This window comes from Muscardinus avellanarius (genome assembly GCF_963383645.1).
Source record: "Muscardinus avellanarius genome assembly, chromosome: 16".
Classification (NCBI taxonomy): Eukaryota; Metazoa; Chordata; class Mammalia; order Rodentia; family Gliridae; genus Muscardinus; species Muscardinus avellanarius.
In genome coordinates, this window is record NC_137802.1 from 33,033,897 (window position 1) to 33,054,396 (window position 20,500).

A 20,500-nucleotide genomic window follows, 5' to 3' on the forward strand; every position below is an offset into this window, starting at 1 on the left:
AATACATTGTAAACCAGATGTTCTCAGCATAGTCTAGAGCAGTATGCTAGAATGTTTTTTTTTTCTCCTAGTTTAAAAGAGAAAGTCTGTTGGGAGGCTGAGACAGGAGGATCACACATGTTCAAAGCCAGCCTTAGCTATTTAGTGAGGCTCTCAACAACTTAGTGAGACTCTGTTTCCAAATAAAATATAAAATAGGTCTGGGAAGATAGCCTGGAGGTAGAACGCCTCTAGGTTCAACCCACAGTACCACTAAAAAAAAAAAAAAAAAAAAAAAGTAGTGTTTAAACTGGGCGTGGTGGCGTATGGTTGTAATCTCAGCACTTGGGAGGCTGAGACAGGAGGATGGCACAGGTTCAAAGCCAGCCTCAGCTACTTAGTGCGGCTCTCAGCAACTTAGCGAGGCCCTGATTCCAAATAAAATAAAAATAGGTCTGGGAGTATAGTCTGTCTTCTTAGCGACATATATTTTTCTATAAAGGATGTGTCTAGGTATACAGCCCTATCTTGGAGGGACTTGAAAAAGAATTCTGCATGTAAGAAGCTTGTATTTATTTGTTTGTATCTTTATAGATTGGCATGGTAGCTTGGAAAATGACCCTTAAAAGTCCTGAATATCCAGATGGCCGGGATATCATTGTTATTGGCAATGACATCACATACCGAATTGGGTCTTTTGGGCCCCAGGAAGATTTGCTATTTCTCAGAGCTTCTGAACTTGCCAGAGCAGAGGGTATCCCACGCATCTATGTAGCAGCCAACAGTGGAGCAAGAATTGGACTGGCAGAAGAAATTCGCCATATGTTTCATGTGGCCTGGGTAGATCCTGAAGATCCGTATAAGGTACAGACTGAGAAGAGATAATACTTTTCAAGGCACTGTATGGTTTTGCATGTGTGTGTGTGTACATGTGCAGAAGGGTGGTGGAAAGGAACTGGTATGCATTTAAAAGCCAGCACTTGTGATGAAATATAAATAATGTTACCTATGAAAATTCCTTAAGATACCTTAAGAGACAAATTGTTTCTTAATGTGTTAACCTAGTTTTTCCTCAGTTGTTTTGTTTTATTTTGTTTGCGGTACCAGGTTGGAACCCAGGGGCATTCTACCTCTGAGCTGCACCTCCAGTCCTATTTTAGTCTTTTTTTTTAAACAGGGTCTCACTGCATTGCGAACGGCCACGCTAAATAGCTGAGGCTGGCCGAGAACTTCCAGTCTCTGCCTCCTGAATGCTGGGATTACAAGCAATACGCCACGCCCAGCTGTTGCTCAGATTGCCATTGATTGACCTTTAGATCAAATAATAGAAATGCATTTATCATGAGACACACCAAACACAAAATATGTATCTTCAAATGATTCTACTATGAGCCGGGAGTGGTGGCACATGCTTGTAATCCCAGCATTCAGGAGGCTAAGACTGAAGGATCATGGTTCCTGGACAGCCACAGCTACTTAGTGAGTCCCTGGAACTCAGTGCATTTAAACTCTGGGCTACACCTCCTGCCGTATTTTTTATTCTTTATTTTGAAACAGAGTCTCACTAAGTTGCAGAGGGCCCCACTAAGGCTGAGGCTGTCTGCAAACCGCGATCCTACTGTCTCAGCCTCCCGATCCTACTGTCTCAGCCTCCCAAATGCGGGGATTACAAGTGTACACCACCACTCCTGGCTCATCTTGCTGAGTTTTTGCACACTGGCCTTTCATTTGCTGTCCTCAGCCTCCCAAATAGCTGTGATTATAGGTTTCTGGTACCATGCTGAGCGTGCATGCGCTTACGCGCGCTCGCTCTCTCTTTCTCGCGCTCTCGCTCTCTCGCTCTTTCTCCCTCTGCCTCATTAAAAAAAAATTTTTTTTATGGTACTGGGGATGAAACCCAGGGGCCATCTACCTCTAGGCTATACCCACAGACCTGTTTTAATTTTTGTTTGGAAACTGGGTCTTGCTAAGTTGCTGACAGTCTTACTAAAACTGCTGAGGCTGTTCTCAAATTCTTCTGTCTCACCCCCATGTGCCAGTATTACAAGTGTGCACAGCCACGCCTGGCTACCAGCTCTCCTTTCATAATCACTTCCTTCCCTACACCCTCTATTCTTTTGCTTCTTTCTTCATTCTGCTTACTCTGTGCCTTAACAAAAAACCTGTTTAAGCCCAGCTTTCTCCATTTACTCCCATACATGCCTCTGCACAGCTGAACACCAATAGAGTTTTAAAATATGTAGTTCTGGTGACGGATCTTTAAATTCAAGTTTGCCAAACTCCTGGATGATAGTTGCATATCTCCTCCCTCCTCAAAATCTCGTCACTCTCTTTTCTCATCGCTGCTCTTAGCTAATATCAGACTTTGCTTCTTAATTTAATGAGAATCAGAAACAGAAGAGAGCTTCCACAAGCTTCTATATGTCTGTATCTTGGATTTACTAGGCTGCACCCCACTCTCCACTGTCTCTGCTGCAGTTTGAATGAACATCCTGAGCCCATCTCTCCTCTTATGCATTAGATCTTCTCTCTCCTTGCCAATTTAAAGGTGTAAGTCAGCACTTCTCCTGCCTCTTTCTTCCATATCACTATTCCCCTTTCTTCTGGAATCTGCCCCTTCAGCATTCAGATGCTTAGTCCTCCCACCACTCCCCCTGCTTCATTTCTTCTCTAGAACAGAATTCAAGTGCTGTCTCTCCTTCCTGTTTCCAGACACTCCTCTCTTATTTCCTGTTAGCCCACAGTAGCGAGCTTGTCCATTCCACCAGATCTGGTTTTGTCTAGGTCACCAGGGATACCATATTGCTAAATTCCACAGTGAATTCTTAGTCCTCATCTTAGTTTCTTGGAGATTTAGCAGGATTTGGCACAGTGGTCCTCCTACATTCTTGAAACAATGCTTCTCTTGGCTTCTGGTATCCACAGAGTCTCCTTTTTTGTCTTTCTACCTTCCGGGTTCCTCTTTCTCAGTTTGTTTTGCTGCCTTTCACCTCTTTACATATGAGATCGTTTCAAGGGATAATGAATACATTCTGTATTTTGATTGTGGTGTTTATGCAAGTAAATACATTTGTCAGAACTCACCATATGATAACACTTAAACTTGATGAATTTTACTGCATGTAAGTTTATAATTCAGTAAGTTTATTTAAAGTGTGTATGGAAATTGATAGTGGCCACTAACAGGTATGGGATTTCTTTTTGTGGTGATGAGAGTGTTCTGCAATTACTGGTGAGGTTGCACAACATCTGTGAAATTTTACACCCAAGCCGGGCATGGTGGCGCACGCTTGTAATCCCAGCATTCGGGAGGCTGAGACCTGGAGGATCGCGGTTCGAGGACAGCCTCAGCTACTTAGTGAGGCCCTCTGCAACTCAGTGAGACCCGGTTTCAAAATAATGAATAAAAAATAGGGCAGGGGGTGTAACTCAGAGGTCAAATGCCCCTGGGTTCCATCCCCAGACCCGCAAAAAAAAAATTTTTTTTACACCCATAGAGCATGTCAAACATATATGCCATGTCACTCTACTTTGTATGTGAGTGTGTATATGTATGGATACAATTAAAACAATTTTGATATTAACATGATTTTTAAATGTAAGTAGGAATTAGGTGTTATTTGTTGAAAAAAGCAAGGCTGAGCATAGTGGCACATGCCCATAATCCCAGTATTTGGGAGGCTGAGAATGGGGGATTGCAGATTTGAGGACAGCCTCAGCAATTTAATGAGGCCCTCAGCAGCTTAGTGAGACCCTGTTTCAAAACAAAAAATTAAAATAGGGCTGGGGAGTGTACCTTGGACATAGAATGCCCCTAGGTTCCACCTCCAGCACCACAGACACACACAAAAAAGGCAAAAGGCACAAATTCAGTGTTCATTGACTATTAACAGTACATAAACATCTATTTTAATATTGAATCTTCTAGACTTGTGATACTCTTCATTTATTCTTTACCTTTTTTTTTTTTTTTTTTTTGGTGGTACTGGGGGATGGAACCCTTCTACCTCCAGACTACACTCCCAGACCTATTCTATATTTTATTTTGAACAGGGTCTCTTAAGCCAGCATGGCTGGCTTCGAACCTGAGTGATTCTCCTGTCTCCACCTCCGAAGTGCGGGGATTACAAGCGTGCACCACCACACCCGGCTTACCCATATCTATTTTGATGATACTATGAATTTGAGAGACTAAAGAATAGTAGTCCACTACCAGGATGGTGGCACACACTTATAATCTCAGTACTTGGGAGGCTGGATTGCAGGTTCAGAGCCAGCCTCAGCTACTTAGTGAGGCCCTCTACAACTTAGTGAGACAATCTTATATGTAAAGATGAAATGAATAAAGAATAAAAAGTAGGGCTGGGGTCTAGCTCAGAGGTAGAATGCCCCTGGATTCAATCCCCAGTTGTGAGAAAAATAAAAACAGAGGTATCACTGAGGAGCCGAAAATTGCCAGGCATGGTGGTGCACACCTGTAATTGTAGTGCTTGGAAGGCTGGGACAGGAGGATCACAGGTTGAAGGCCAGTGTCAGCTGTTTAGTGAGGCCCTTTGCAACTTAGGGAGGCCCTGTGTCAAAATAAGTAGGGCTGTGGTATAGCTCAGAGGTATAAAGTCCCTGTGTTCCATCCCCAGTACCCCCCAAAAATATGTATATACAAAAAAAAAACCTACCCTTTAACCTTGTTGAAAATGAAATAAATGGAACATTCTTGGAGTCACAGCTATAAGGTTTATTGTTTCAAGGACAGATAGTGGTATAAAAATAAAATCCTTCATCTTATTAGACAATAACTCCAAGAAGTGATATGGCAATTTACTTACTTACTTACTTACTTACTTACTTTATTTATTTATTTATTTATTTATTTATTTATTTATTTATTGGTGGTACTGGCGTTCCTGGAAACCCTTCTACCTCGGGGCTACACTCCCAAACCTATTTTATACTTTTTATTTGGAAACAGGGTCTCTTAAACCAGCACGGCTGGCTTCGAACCTGCACAATCCTCCTGTTGCCGCCTCCCAAGTGTGGGAATTACAAGTGTGCGCCACCATGCCCAGGATGATATGGCAATTTAAAGCTCGCTTTGGGACAAGTTTCATAATGCATACTGTGCTGTATCTTGATTATGTCATAATGACAAGAAATGGGTTAAATGTATTTGTGCTTCACAGGGATACAAGTATTTATATCTGACACCTCAAGATTATAAGAGAGTCAGTGCTCTCAACTCTGTCCATTGTGAACATGTGGAGGATGAAGGAGAATCCAGGTATGTATTTTTTATAAATCAATACTACTCGGCTATGGCCAAAGAAAGAATATGATAGTTTCTTCCTTCTGGTCCTGCTGATCATAACCTTGGAGAGCACTGAAAAGTGCTTGTTTCTTAATCTAGATGTCTTAGGTTTATATTTTAGCTTTACCACCTATTAGCTGAAGGACCTTGTTATTGATTGACGTTTTAAAATCATTTTTACAGCTAGGCTGGTAGCACACGCTTGTAATCCCAATACTTGGGAGGCTGAAACAGGAGGATCTCACATTCACAGCCAGCCTCAGCTACTTAGTGAGGCCTTCTGCAACTTAGTGAGACCCTGTTTCAGAATAAAGAATAAAATAGGGCTGGGGTGTGTCTTGGAGGTAGAATGCCCCTGGGTTCCATTCCCAGTACCACCAAAAAAAAATCATATTTATAATATTTATTATCAAAATAAAAACATTTTATAAACAATTTTTTTCTACTAGAGATTGAACCTAGAGGCATTTTACCTCCAAATTAAGCCACCCTTACTACCCCCATTCTGTTCTATTTTTTTTATTAGTTAATTAATTAATTAATTTTTTTTTTTTGCGGGTCTGAGGATGGCAACCCAGAGGCATTTGACCTCCAAGCTACACCCCCTGCCCTATTTTTTTTTTAATTCTTTATTTTGAAACAGGGTCTCACTAAGTTGCGGAGGGCTTCACTAAGTAGCTGAGGCTGTCTGCGAACCGCGATCCTCCGGTCTCAGCTTCCCAAATGCTGGGATTACAAGCATGTGCCACCACATCCGGCTTATTTTTTATTTTGAAAAAGAGTCTTGCTGAGTTGCTGAGGGACCTTACTAAGTTGCTGAGTCTGGCCTTGAACCTGTAGTCCTCCTCTCTCATCTTCCCAAGGATTACAGGTGTGCACGATGGTGCCCAGCTACATGTAAGCAATTATGAAGAAAATATGAAAAGCAGACACAATCCTCCCTTGCGGCCACAATTAGGGATTTTTGTTATATTCTTACTGTCTTCTCTACATTGATATCTATTTTCTACATAATTAGGATTACAATAGATAGGAGGTCTTTTATTTTTATTTTTTATTATTTTATTTTTGCAGTACTGGAAATTAAATTCTACCTCCAAGCTATATCCTTGGCCCTATTTTTTTATCCTTTATATTGCAACAGAGTCTCACTGAGTTGCAAAGGGCCTCACTAAGTAGCTGATGCTATCCTTGAACTGCAATCCACCTGTTATGGCCTCCTAAATTCTAGGATTACAAGCATGCACCACCACGCCCTGCTCTTATTCTTTATTTTGAAATAGGGTCTCACTGAGTTGCAAAGGGCCTCACTAAGTAGCTGAGGCTGTCCACAAACCTTGATCCTCCTGTCTTAGCCTCTCAAATGCTGGGATTACAAGTGTGGGCTACCACGCCCGGCTAGGAGTTTTTTTAATTTGTTCTTTTCACTAAAAAACTTTTTTAGGCTTTTTTTTTAATCTTCTTAAATTATTTTTGAGAATATCAACTTTAGTGGCTATATAGTATTATGTTATCATGAAAATATATTTGAACATTCAGGTTATGTCCAATTTTTCATTGTTATCCCTCAGCTAAACATTCTTTTATGTAAACTCTTAGGAATACCTCTGCTTACTCCATTTTTTTGTGTGTAGGGGGATACTAGGGATGGAACTCAGGGGGGTTTTACCAGGCTATGCTCCCAGACCTATTTTAGATATTTTATTTGGACACAGGGTCTCACTAAGCTACTGAGAGCCTCACTGAGTAGCTGAGGCTGGCTTTGAAGCTGCAGATCCTCCTGTCTCAGCCTCCCAAGTACTAGGATTATAAGCATGGGCCACCAGGCCCAGCCCCAAAGTCCATTTTTATGGATTTTAAAATATAATTTAAAATTGCTCTTCTAAAATATGCATTTCTAATCAGCAGTATGTGCTTGTTTCCTTTTTCTTAATTTTTCTCTGCCCTTGCCAACATTGATTATTGTCAATTAATAAAGTAGGATAAAAACAGCAATTGTTATTTTAACTTGTAGTTTTGATTACCAGTGAAGCTGAACATTTTTATAATCTCTCTGCAAGTATTTTCTAGAATGTTAATTGTTCTAATACTATTTAATGAATAATTCATACATTGTTATTTTACATTCTGTCTGCTCTTGGTCTAATGCCGCACTGTTTTAAGTATTCTGGTGGAGCAGTTTTTCCCACATTCTTCCTTTTTCCTTATGTCATATTAGCTGAGTTAGCATTTATTTATTTGTTTGTTTGTTTGTTTGTTTTGGCACTAGGAACAGAAGCCAGGGGCATTCTACCTCCAAGCTATACCCCCAACCCTATTTTTTTATTCTTTACTTTGAAATGGGGTCTCACTGAATTGCAAAGGGCCTCACTAAGTAGTTGAAGCTGGCCACTAACCTCAGTCCCCCTGTTTCAGCCTCCTAAATGCTGGGATTCCAAGTGTGCACCATCATGCCCGACAATTTTGCCCTTTTTTTGGTGGTACTGGAGTTCCTAGAAACCCTTCTACCTCCGGGCTATACTCCCAGACTCATTTTTTTTTTTTTTTAATTTGGAAACAGAGTCTCTTAAACCAGCAAGGCTGGCTTTGAACCTGTGCAATCCTCCTGTCTCCGCCTCCCAAGCACGGGGATTACAAGTATGCGCCACCACGCCTAGCCAATTTTGCCTTTTTATATGTAGGCTCTGTGTGTGTGTGTGTGTGTGTGTGTGTGTGTGTGTGTGTGTGTGTGTGTGTGTTGCTGGGAATTGAACCCAAGGACATTCTCTCTGAGCTACACGCCCAGCCTGATTTTTCATTCTTTATTTTGAAACAAGGTCTCTCTGAGTTGCAAAGGACCTCACTAAGTAGCTGAGGCTGGCCACAAACCCCCATTCTCCTGTCTCAAGTACTTGGATTATAAGTGTGCATGACCATGCCCAGCTTTATGTAGGCTATTTATTTATTTATTTATTATTTATTATTTTTGTGTGTGTGTGGTGGTACCGGGGTCCTGGAAGCCCTTCTACCTCCGGGCTACACTCCTAGACCTATTTTTACAACTTTATTTGGAAACAGGGTCTCCTAAGCCAGTGCACGCGGCTGGCTTTGAACCTGTGCGATCCTCCTGTCTCTGCCTCCCAAGCGCGGGGATTACAAGCATGCACCACCACGCCTGGCCATATGTAGGCTCTTTAAAAAAAAAAAATCTTAAGTATTTGTTCTAGCAACTTAGTGATTATTTGAATAAAATAATGTAAAAACATTTACTTCATTCTTAAATAATCACAACTACTCAGTAATAGTATATTCATGTCTGCATGATATCTTAAACCTTGGAATCAGTTTGGATACAGCCACCCTCATTTCTTTTTCTTTTTCAATGATTTCTCTACAGAACTTTCCTTTTTTTTTTTCATAGAAACTGAAAAAGCTGGCTTTGTAAAGGTAGAACATTATCAAAAGAAATGTAGCAGTATTTAAAGATAAGTTGCAAACTTCCCAAAGATAGTAATTCACACAGGATCCAATAGATATCACATGTCATAGTGTTTCCTCTTAAAAAAAAAAAAAAGCTGCCAGGCGTGATGGCACACGCTTGTGATATCAGCGCTTGGGAGGCTGAGACAGGAGGATCACACAGGTTCGAAGCCAGCCTCAGCTACTTAGTGAGCCTCTCAGCAACTAATGAGACCCTGTTTCCAAATAAATTATAAAATAGAGCTGGGGTATAGCCCATTGGTAAAAAGCCCCTGGGTTTCATCCCCAGTAACACACACACACACACACACACACACACACACACACACACACCGCTGAGTAAAGTGGTGTACACCTTTAATCTCATTACTTGGGAGGCTTAAATAGGAAGATCACTGGTTCAAAGCCAGCCTCAGCAACTTAGGGAAACCCATTTTCAAAATTAAAAAGGCCACATGTGTGGCTTAGAAGTGTAGCTCCTGAATTCAATCCCAGTACCAAAAAAATTAAAAAATATTGCCGGGTGCTGTGGCCCATGCTTGCAATCCCCGTGCTTGGGAGGCAGAGACAAGAGGCTCGCGCAGGTTGTGAAGCCAGCTGCGCTGGCTTAAGAGACCCTGTTTCCAAAAATGGAAAAAGTATAAAATAGGTCTGGGAGTGTAGCCTGGAGGTAGAAAGGCTTCCAGGAACCCCAATACCACAAAAAAAAAAAAATTAAAAAATTATGCTTCAGTTCACTCTGGCGCCCCAGATACTTTGGGAAATAGTATGCGTATGGTGGGATTTGGTCAGTTTCTTTTTGTTTATTTCTAAATATTTTACATTTTTTTCTTAGCAATCTTAATAGGTTTTTTTTTATTATTATTATTACTACCAGGCATGGTGGTGTACACCTGTAATCCCAGTACTTGGGAGCCTGAGATAGTAGAATTCTGGGTTTGAGGCTAGAGCACAGTAACCTAGCAAAACCTTGTTTCTTTTTTTTTTTTTTTTTTTTTTTTTTTTTTTTTTTTTTTTTGATGGTACTGGGGGTGGAAACCAGAGGCTTTCTACCTCTGGGCTATACTCCATTTTATTTGGAAACAAGGGTCTCACTAAGTTGCCTGAGAGCCTCACTAAGTAGCTGAGGCTGGCTTTGAACCTGTGCCATCCTCCTGTCTCAGCCTCCCAAGCACGGGGATTACAAGCGTGCGCCACCATGCCTGGCTGCAAAACCTTGTTTCTAAGTTAAAAAAAATAAATAAATAGGGTTGAAGGTTTAGCTCAGAGGTAGAATGCCCCTGAATTCAGTCCCCAGTACCACATATTACTTATTTTCAGAAAACTATTAATTTTGTATGTTGCTTTTGTTACAAAGCAAGTCATTTTTTTTTCTTGAACTTCCTCATCTGAAAGATGAGGATCGGGTAATTTTATGGTTCTTATCTCAGTACTGAGTACATATAACCAATCAAAAATCCTGGTAATTTTTATAACAATGGAGGTGATACTACCTGTCATATTGGATTGTTGTGAAGATCAAAATTCATATATATGAATGCTTTGTTAGTTCTAATGAACTATGCAACTTTTTTTTGTACTGGAGATTGAACCCAGGGTCATGCCACCTCTGAACTACACCCCCAGCCCTATTTTTGATTCTTTATTTTGATACAGGGTCTTGCTAAGTTGTGGAGGGCCTAAGTAGCTGAGGTTGGCCGCGAACCTGCGATCCTCCTGCATCCCAAGTACTATAATTACAAGTGTAATCATTTGTAATTACACAGATTACAAGCATGTGCCACCACATGCAGCTCAAACATTTTTATTATAACAATAAAATGTAGTACTGCCTTAAAGAATGATAGTCCTAAGTAGTAGAATACTCAGGTCAGAGAGCAGAAAATAAGAAATTTTAATTCTCTTAAATTAATACAATGTGGGAGAAGATACTACTTAAATCCTGAACACAGGTAAAGCAATATACTGGGAAGGCCAAGTGGGCCCACCAGTAATTGTAACTATATAGCACATGGTAAAAAGAGTATATTATTCCCCTCCCAAATTAATGCAGTTCATTGACCTCTTAAGATAGATTAGCTTCATCTGTAACATAACTCTAGAATTCAAGGTTTAGGTAAAGAACAAAAGGGAAAATGGAAGAATTATTGGATGTTAGGAGAAGCTATATAGAAAACTAGAGGAATCCAGAAAGTAGAAATGTAGTCACAGACAAAGAGCAAGAACAAAGCAATGGAACTGATGGAGGGCTGGACAGGAAGAAGGCAGCAGAGAAACACAGGGATGGGGGAAGTGGTTTAAGAGCCACTATGGAATACTTATTTATTATTTCAATTTATGAAACTTCCCAGTGCCAAGCCTTCTGGGTACATATGGAATAGTAGTAAATAATATATGCCCATCTCTACTTACAACTTGGTATTTTTTATTTTATTAGTTGCATTCCCCACATCCCATTCCCCATTATGAGGTATCATTCCTAATCCCGTGCCAGGAAGACAGATGGGTGGCTCCAACTAGGGCCCCAAGATGCTTTCTGGACAACTTGGTCAGCCTTTCACCTCTGTACATGTTCTGCCTGTCCCTCCAGAGGGCTGTAGGCAGCCAGGGACCCTTCCTTACATGTAAGGAGCATGGATGGGAGCGCTTTCTTTTCACCTTCCTCTTCATTCCTGTCTTGAAAAGGAGAGAAGTTTCGACTTGAGAAACAGGACTGAGCATTTTTACTTCCCCTTCATTTGGATCTTTTTTATTTACTATATAAAATTATCGGTTTAATGGTATTGCTTATTACAGAGATATACATTAACCCTACTTCTGAGAAACTTGTTCAAGAAAGTAAGAGCCGGGCATAGTGGTGCATGCTTGTAATCCCAGCATTTGGGAGGCTGAGACTGGAGGTTCACAGTTCACAGACAGCCTCAGCCACTTAGTGAGGCTCTTTGCAAGTCAGTGAGACCCTGTTTCAAAATAAAGAATAAAAAATAGGGCTGGGGGTGTAGCTCGGAGGTAGTTCCATCCCCAGTACCGCAGAATAAATAAATAAATAAATAAATAAATAAATAAATAAATAAATAAATAGAAAGAAAGAGAGAAAGAAAGAAAGAAAGAAAGAAAGAAAGAAAGAAAGAAAGAAAGAAAGAAAGAAAGAGGAAAGAAAAATAAGGAAAGGGCGTCTAGAATGTTAGGGCCATCTATATGCCAAGCCTTCTTCTGGTTGCAAAACTCTTAGAGATAGATACTGTTATCCTCATTTTAAAAAAGGAGCTGTTCTCCCAAGTCCTACCACTGTATGTATCAGGGCAAGGATTTAAACCTGTCTGCTTGATTCCAGATTTTGCTTTCTATTATTATCATATTGCTTCCAGGTAAAATAGGAGCCAAGCTAGGGAGGAAAGACATGTGAATGAAGAGTGTAGAACCTTTGTATTAAATAAATGTTTTATGTGCTTTTAGAAGTCTTTTAATGGTGATTATTCTATTACTGGATTGTTGTTACTCTTTTTAACCTTTATAATTATCCAATAGGTACAAGATAACAGATATTATTGGGAAAGAAGATGGACTTGGAGCAGAGAACCTTCGAGGTTCTGGAATGATTGCTGGAGAATCCTCACTGGCCTATGATGAGATCATCACCATCAGCCTAGTAAGCCTTCCTAGGATGTGAATTTTTATTTTTTTTGACTTATGTGTAGTGTTAGGGATAGAACCCAGGGCCTTTGGAATGTTAAGCACATGCTCTAGCACTGAGCTATATATCCCTGTCCCTCGGAATGTAAAATTCTTGAGTAGCTGGCTGTGTGGCATGGTTTATTTTTGCCCCTTCACTGGAGATCAGTCCCAAAGGAGAGCATTGCTTAAATATTGTATATTGACAATTTTATTTTAATCACACACAATAATGGGAAGATAGTATGATATAAATTATTGGATTTTTCAGATAGATCTAGGTTTTTTCAGTTTTTAGTTTAATGTTTTATTTAAAAATTCTACCCTGCCAGTCATGGTAGCGCACACTTGTAATCCCAGCACTTGGGAGGCTGCGATAGGAGGATCGCAGTTTCTGGACAACTCCAGCTACTTAGTGAGGCCTTTGCAACTCAGAGAGAACCTATTTCAAAGTGAAGAATAAAAAATATGGATAGGGGTGTTGCTCGGAGGTAGAATGACCCTGGGTTCCTTCCCCAGTACCACACACACACACACACACACAAATTCTCCCAGACTTTTCAAAGTTTAAATTTCTCTCTTAGTACTTTCTTTAATTCTGCCTGTAGTAGGAATGCCATGAACCTGTGAAATGGTCAAGAAAAGGGACTGTAATCCTCACAGTGTCTAATATTTTAGTTATTGAGTGAATTTTGTCTCTTTTTTGGCCAGGAAATTGTTTTTTTGTATTATTATTATTTGTTAAACAGATTTTGTAAAAAAAAAAAAAAAAACTTATTTCTGTTTATGTGGATTTTACACATTTAATCTGTACCTATTCTTTTTTTTTTTTTTGGTGGTACTGGGGCTCCTGTCTCTGCCTCCCAAGCGCGGGGATTATAAGCATGCACCGCCACGCCCGGCATCTGTACCTATTCTTAAAGCTTGGTAGAGGACATAAAATGTGACACACAAAATTTATTCTTCTTTAAGGTGACATGCCGGGCCATTGGAATTGGGGCTTACCTTGTCCGGCTGGGACAGAGAACCATCCAGGTTGAGAATTCTCACTTAATTCTGACAGGAGCTGGTGCCCTCAACAAAGTAAGTTCCTAGGGTTTGGGATAAGCATGTGAAGCTATTTGAAGTTTATTGTGATCTGGATTAAGTGCATGTTTGCAGTCCCCACTACTCAGGGGACTGAGGCATGAGGATTGAAAATTCGAGGCCTGCCTCAGCAATTCAGAGAGACCCTATTTCAGAAGAAAATATAAAAGAACTAAGGATGAGCTCAGTAGTAGAGCTCCTCTGAGTTCACTCTCCATTCCCCAGTAACACGCACACACACACACACACACACACACACACTCCTTCATACACATACACTCACACAAACACACACACATACTCTCTTTCTCTCACCCACACTCTCTCCATCTCTCTTACAAACACACTCTCACACTCAACACACACACTCACACACACATACACTAACAGGCACACTCTCTCTCTTGTGTCAATTCATGCCTTCCTCCATGTATATCTTACTCTTTGCTCCCATCATCTTTGCCCATTGACTCACTTGCCATTCATTCATTCATTCATTCATTCATTCATTTTACTCAACAAACATTTTAAGTACCTTCTCTGTGCCAGGTACTGTTCTGAGTCTTGTGTGTATGTTAGTGGACTATGTAAAAACCTGCTCCAAATACCTCATATTTTAGTCTCTTTCTAGAAAGACTGAGAATTAACTAAATTATTTTGTTCTGACTCAGCCTCTCCCTTTTTCTTACCTACGAATAAGGCATGTGAAGGGACCTGTTCTTACACACAGAGCTCTCCAGGTTTTGGTTGTACAAGTTTCCATTCCAGGCCTACACATGGACTAGATGTTGGGGATATTTAATTTTAATGTTTTGAGAAATAAGTCACTATACCCTCAAAATATACACTAATGGTCTCTTTTACATAAAGGAAGTATTCAGTAAGTACTGAGTGCTAAGATGGGTACATGACTGTATTGCTGAGAAAGAGTATAATGTGGACACATGTGGGAAGTTCTGGAGATTTATCCCAGGGAGCTACAGTTTCTCAACGACACCCTTAGCTCTTTTTTTAGTATGTATGTATGTATGTATTTGTTTATTTGTTTATTGTTGTGGTACTAGGGATTAAATTCAGGGACATCCTACTCCAAGCTATACCCCCAGCCATATTTTATTTTTTGTTTTGAAAAAGGGTATCACTGAGTTGCTGAAGCTGGTCTTAAGCCCACAATCCTGCTGGTACTAGGATTATAGTCATGTGCCACCACACTATGCTAATGCAGACATGACATTTATCTTTTCTTCCAAAGAAAGGCTTATGCCTTTTTAATCCAAATTCATAAGGTCTTTTCTAAAGGAGGAAAAAATAGATGGTGAGGCCACTGCTCACAAAAGTGAAAATAGTCTAAGACTACCTAGATTTAAAAAGGGCAATGCAGATCTGACTTCTTTGTAGGTACAGGATATTTGCTTTTTCTCCAGAGCCAAAAATATAGAATGGAATAGTCTGAGGCCGGCTACCCTTGTACATCTTATATAATCTCTTAGTTTCTCAGCTTTTGTACTTGTCAAGGAGGCATTATAGAGGGCCTTGCTAAGCTACTGATGCTGACCACACACCTACGATTCTTCTCTCTCAACCTCCCCAGTATTGGGATGACAGGCATGTGCCACTACTCCTGGCTTAATTTTTTTAAACAATTTTTTATGTATGTGTATGTGTGGCACCAGGGGTTGAACCCAGAAGCTACTTCAGATCTATTTAATTTTTTTAATTTTGAAAGAATGTCTAAGTTACCAAGTGTTGGCATCAAACCTGCAGTCTTCCTGTCTCAGCCTCCCAAGTACTGGGATTACAGGTATGAGCTACAATACCAGGCTGCCTGCCTGCCTGCCTTTCTTTCTTTTTATTGAGTTACACACATACTAAATTTCACTGGATATTGTGTTTATAAGACTATGTCTTATAAACTTTTTTTTTTTTTTTTTTTTGGTGATACTGGAGGTAGATCCCAGGGGCATTGTACTTCTGAGCTAAATCCCTAGCCCTATTTTTAAGTCTTTTTTTATTTTTTGAAACAGGGTCTCACTGAATTATAAAGGGCCTCACTAAGTAACTGAGGCTGTCTGCAAACTGCCATCCCCCGGTCTCAGCCTTCGAATGCTGGGAATACAAGCATGCACCTCCACGCCCAGCTTGTAGGAGCTTTTTATCAAGCCCTGATTTTCAAGTGTTAGGGACTAAGTGTCCTATCCTATCTTTCCCATTTTCAAAAAGTTGATAATTTCATTGGTCCAATTAACTTTTGGAGATATCAGAAATTAGAGGAATTGTTTGATATGCTCAATATCATTTTGGGGTTTTCTTTTCTCCCCACGGAAAGTCAGAATAGTTTAACTGTGGCAAACCTGGCTCTCTTTTTCAGAGAATAGCCTAGAAATAAACATTACAAGCTCCCACCATTGAAGATCATTGCAGTTGGAGAAACTACTGAGAGTCCTATTTTTTTTTTAAGTTGCTCTTGGAGAAACTACTGAGAGTCCTATTTTTTTTTTAAGTTGCTCTTTTGGATACTTTCTTAGGATGAGATATTGATGAGTGCTGAAAAGAGTTTTAGGTACTATTACCTATAAGAATATAATTGTCTTTGTTTTATTTTGTTGTTTTGTTTGTTTTGTTTTGTTTTGTTTTGTTTTGTTTGGTGGTACTGGGGTTCCTGGAAGCCTTTCTACCTCCAGGCTACACTCCCAGACCTAATTTTACATTTTTATTTGGAAACAGGGTCTCCTAAGCCAGCGTGCGTGGCTGGCTTCGAACCTGCGCGATCCTCCTGTCTTTGCCTCCCAAGTGCGGGGATTACAAGCGTGCACCACCACGCCCGGCTAAGAATATAATTTTAAGCGTGCACCACCACGCCTGGCTAAGAATATAATTTTAAAATGATTATCTTGCCAGTCGTGATGGCGCATGCTTGTAATCCCAGCATTTGGGAGGCTAAGACAGGAGGATCACGGTTCACGGACAGCCTCAGCTACTTAGGCCCTCTGCAGTTCAGTGAGACCCTGTTTCAAAATAAAGAATAAAAAATAGGGCTAAGGGGGAGCTCGGAATTAGAATGCCCCTGGGTTCATTCCCAGTACTGGAGGAAAAAAAAAGAGTTAATTTCTTCTCTCTCTCTGTCTCTCTCTCTCTCTCTCTCTCTGTCTCTCTCTCTCTCTCTCTGTCTCTCTCTCTCTCTGTCTCTCTCTCTCTCTGTCTCTCTCTCTCTCTCTCTCTCTCTCTCTCTCTCTCTCTCTCGTTTATGAGGGTGGGTACTGGAAAATGAATCCAGGGACATTCTACCCTCAAGTTACAAACCCCAACCCTTGGTTTTTCTTTTTTTTTTTTTTTTTTTTTTTTGGTGGTGGTACTGGGATTCCTGGAAATCCTTCTACCTCCGGGCTACACTCCCAGACCTATTTTATACTTTTTATTTGGAAACAGGGTCTCTTAAACCAGCATGGCTGACTTCAAACCTGCGTGCACCAGCACACCCAGCTACCCAAACCCTTTTTATTTTTTGTTTTAAAACAGTGTCTTACTAAGTTACTGAGAGTCTTGCTACATTGCTAAGGCTGGCCTTGAACCTGCAGTTCGGTCTCAGCCTCCTAAGTACTGGGATTACAGGTATGCCCTCCCACACCTGGCTAGAGAGCTAATTTTTGAAATATATCTTATTATAATCACACACACACACACGCACACACACACACACACACACACACACACACACACACACACTGTCCCCCCCATTCAAAAATATTACAGAAAGTGATGGTTGCTGGTTTTTTTTTTATCTGAGTATTTGCCAGTTGAATTTCAGTTGTGCCATGAAGAAAGCATTAAGGATTTTTTTCCCCCTAAAAACGAATTGTTAGCCGGACACGGTGGTGCACTCTTGTAATTCCAGCATTTGGGAGGCTGAGATAGGAGAATCATGGTTTATGAACAGCCTCAGCTACTTAGTGAGGCCCTTTGCAATTCAGTGAGACCCTGTTTCCAAATAAAGAATTAAAAAAAAAAAAAAAAAGGGCTGGAGGCAAAGCTCGGAGTTTCTGTATTGCAAAAAAAAAAAAAAGATTTGTTCTAATCAAATGTATATATTTACCTTCTTCCTAACATTCACTGTTACTTGGGTTTTCTTTTTCCTTTTTTGATTCTGGGGGTTAAACCCAGAGGCTTTCTACCTCCAAGCCACACCCCTAGCCCAATTTTTTTATTATTATTATTATTATTATTATTATTATTATTATTATTATTATTATTTCTTATTTGGAAATAGAATCTCACTAGGTTGCTGAGAGCCTCACTAAGTTGCTGAGGCTGGCTTTGAACCTGCAATCCTCCTGTCTCAGCCTAGGGCTGCTTATTAAAAGAAAAACCTGGTTGCAAAGGGAAAGACAAGTAAATCTACTGTTGTAACTTACCAAACAATTCTCATTTCTAGAAGGGCAAGATCATTTTTAGCTAAAGGGAATGATCACTTACAGAGGTTACCTAATCCTGCTTTGCCTGCTTTACTATCTTCATGTCGGCACCTCTTAAGTAGAGTGTTGCTGGAAGGCACCGATTTTATGTAAATTCATTAAGAATGTCCTGTCAGCCTCTTTGCTTATCAGGTATAAAAAGGAAAACAATTCAGAGCTACCATGCTCAGATTGGTTCCTCTGACTCATTCATAGTACATATTCTGTCTTCGACTTGGTGAGTGCTGTCTACTTGCTGAGTGCTGTTGTCTTTGTAGTCTCCACCTTGCCTTCTGCAGGTATCTCTCTTTCTTGCTTACTTGAGTATCTGCAAGCCCTTCTGAGTGCCTGTCTGTCTGTGTGAGTGCTGGTTTCTCTGTCTCTTTGTTTCTATGTCTCCATTACACATCCCTCTTTCTGTGTTCTTCCCTGAGCACCCATGTGCAAGAATGTCCTTGTGTGTTTGACTGTAGAGGCTCCTTTCTAACCATTTTGCTCATAGTATGTGTGTATCTATGTAAAGTGGAAATGTAGGAACTGTGTGCAAGCTTCTATATAGTCTTACACTGTAAACATTTGATCCCCACCTTTTTGAGTCTTCATCCTTTATGTTAAACATTGGGGTGAAGAATAAGAAGGGGGGTGCAAAGAGGTTGTAAGAAAAAAAATCTTGTGTGTGCAAGTGCCGATCCCGTTGACCCCTTTGAAAATTGAAATAATGATAATGCGCGTCTCCTGACTGCATCAAAGTATCAGCACATCAAAAGCCAGGAGGCATGAAATGCAAATGATAAAGTGAAAGCAGATGGATTGTGCATGATCGCCTGATGCCCAATGAATTTTAAAAGGTGCTGGTTTGCCAAGGAGGGGTAGAGGATTGGGGGTGGGGGACTGAAATAAACACGTTATCCCTGCAATTTTTTTTGTTCTTGACGCTCACTCTTGACAATATTTTTTCACACTTGAGTGAGCACCCACTCCATCTCTCGCTCCCTTTCTCTCTCTCCCTCTTTCTCTCTCTTTCTTCATCCTCTTCACACACACCCCCTCCCATCCCACCTCTTACACATCTCAGGTCATGTCGCTATAGCTCCGGTGGAAATAATAAGATATAAACCACGAGGTTGTTATTTGCATAGAAATAGCATGGAGCCCCAGGCAGCAAGAAAGAAGGACACAGGGATCATTTGTCTAAAATTTTAATGAAAACTTTTGCTGAGGCAGAGATTTAAAAAAAAAAAAAAACTTTCTTCCTGTTCTTTCCTAACCCTTTCCACCCCCTCCAACCCTACCACTGATTTGACTTAACATGGTTTGATTTGAAGAGACAGGATTGACACTTCAGATATCATATTCATGTAAGACAGCAACACATAAATTATTTGTTCCTTTAATAGATATAAAGCTGAAGAGACACACGCTCCCAACTTAATACATTGCATGTATGTATCAAGCTTTTTTCTTGCTGGTCTGGGGATGGAACCCAGGGGCATTCTACCTCTGAACTATACTCCCTGCCCTATTTTTATTATTATTATTTTTTATTTTGAAACAGGGTCTCACTAAGTTGCGGAGGGCCTCACTAAGTAGCTGAGGCTGTCCATGAACCACGATCCTCCAATGTCGGCCTCCCAAATGCTGGGATTGCAAGTGTTCACCACCACTTACCACCACGCCCAGCTATGTATCTAATTTTTATGGCAGCACTCCAACTCAGCACATGCATGATATTTGTAGCCTATTTTTAATTAGTATATACCTGACTACCCATTGCTTCCAAAGACTCTTTTTAAGAGTTCTTTTTTCTTTTTCTTTCTTATAGCCAGCAGTAATAACATGCATGTAAAAAACAGATATTATGGTGGTTTTCTGGGTGTTTTCACTTTTAGTGGTTTTATTGTACACATTTTATTAATGAGCACCATCCTTTTCATTGTGTTCTTTGTCCCCAAATCAGAGAGTGTTTCCCATATTTGTATTTTTAGTCTTTTCCCCTTGTAATCTTAGTATGTGTACTCTTTCTACATCTCTCTTGCTTTGTTGCCTGAAATTATTTATGAAATACTAAAAATATTAAGGAGTTGAGAGATATGGCTTTTGTGGATTTTCTTTAAAGTTATGTTACAGATTTGAGATTTGAACTAAAAGCAATACCAAGCCAGAGGTGGTGGCATACACTTGTAATCCCAGCATTTGGGAGGCTGAGACGGGAGGATAACAGTTCACAGACAGCCTCAGTTACTCAGTGAGGCCTTTTGCAACTTAGTGAGACCCTGTTTCAAAATAAAGAATAAAAAACAGGGCTGGGGGTGTAGCTCGGAGGTAGAATGCCCTTGAGTTCCATCCCCAGTACTGCAAAAAAAAAAAAGCAATACCAATGGGCATAGCCGTGCATGGTAGCACATGTTTGTAATCCCAGTACTTGGGAGATTAAAACAGGAGGATCACAGGTTTCTGGCCAGCCTCCACAACTTAGCAAAGCTCTCGGTAACTTAGTGAGACCCTGCTTCAAAATAAGAAATAAAATTGGGCTGGGGGTGTAACTCAGAAT

At 40.3% G+C, this 20,500-nt stretch overlaps 1 protein-coding gene across 2 annotated transcripts in view; it reads left to right on the forward strand.

The window, feature by feature from the left end:
• Window positions 1-20,500, forward strand: part of ACACA (acetyl-CoA carboxylase alpha) — a gene marked incomplete at both ends in the record, with an annotated part of 343,744 nt that overhangs the window by 254,642 nt on the left and 68,602 nt on the right. For both annotated transcript variants that reach the window (XM_080712598.1, XM_080712599.1), the window contains 4 exons: window positions 574-843; window positions 5,160-5,257; window positions 12,272-12,392; window positions 13,388-13,498. In XM_080712598.1, coding sequence (XP_080568724.1) covers window positions 574-843; window positions 5,160-5,257; window positions 12,272-12,392; window positions 13,388-13,498 — 600 coding nt within the window. The remainder of the gene's footprint in view (window positions 1-573; window positions 844-5,159; window positions 5,258-12,271; window positions 12,393-13,387; window positions 13,499-20,500) is intronic.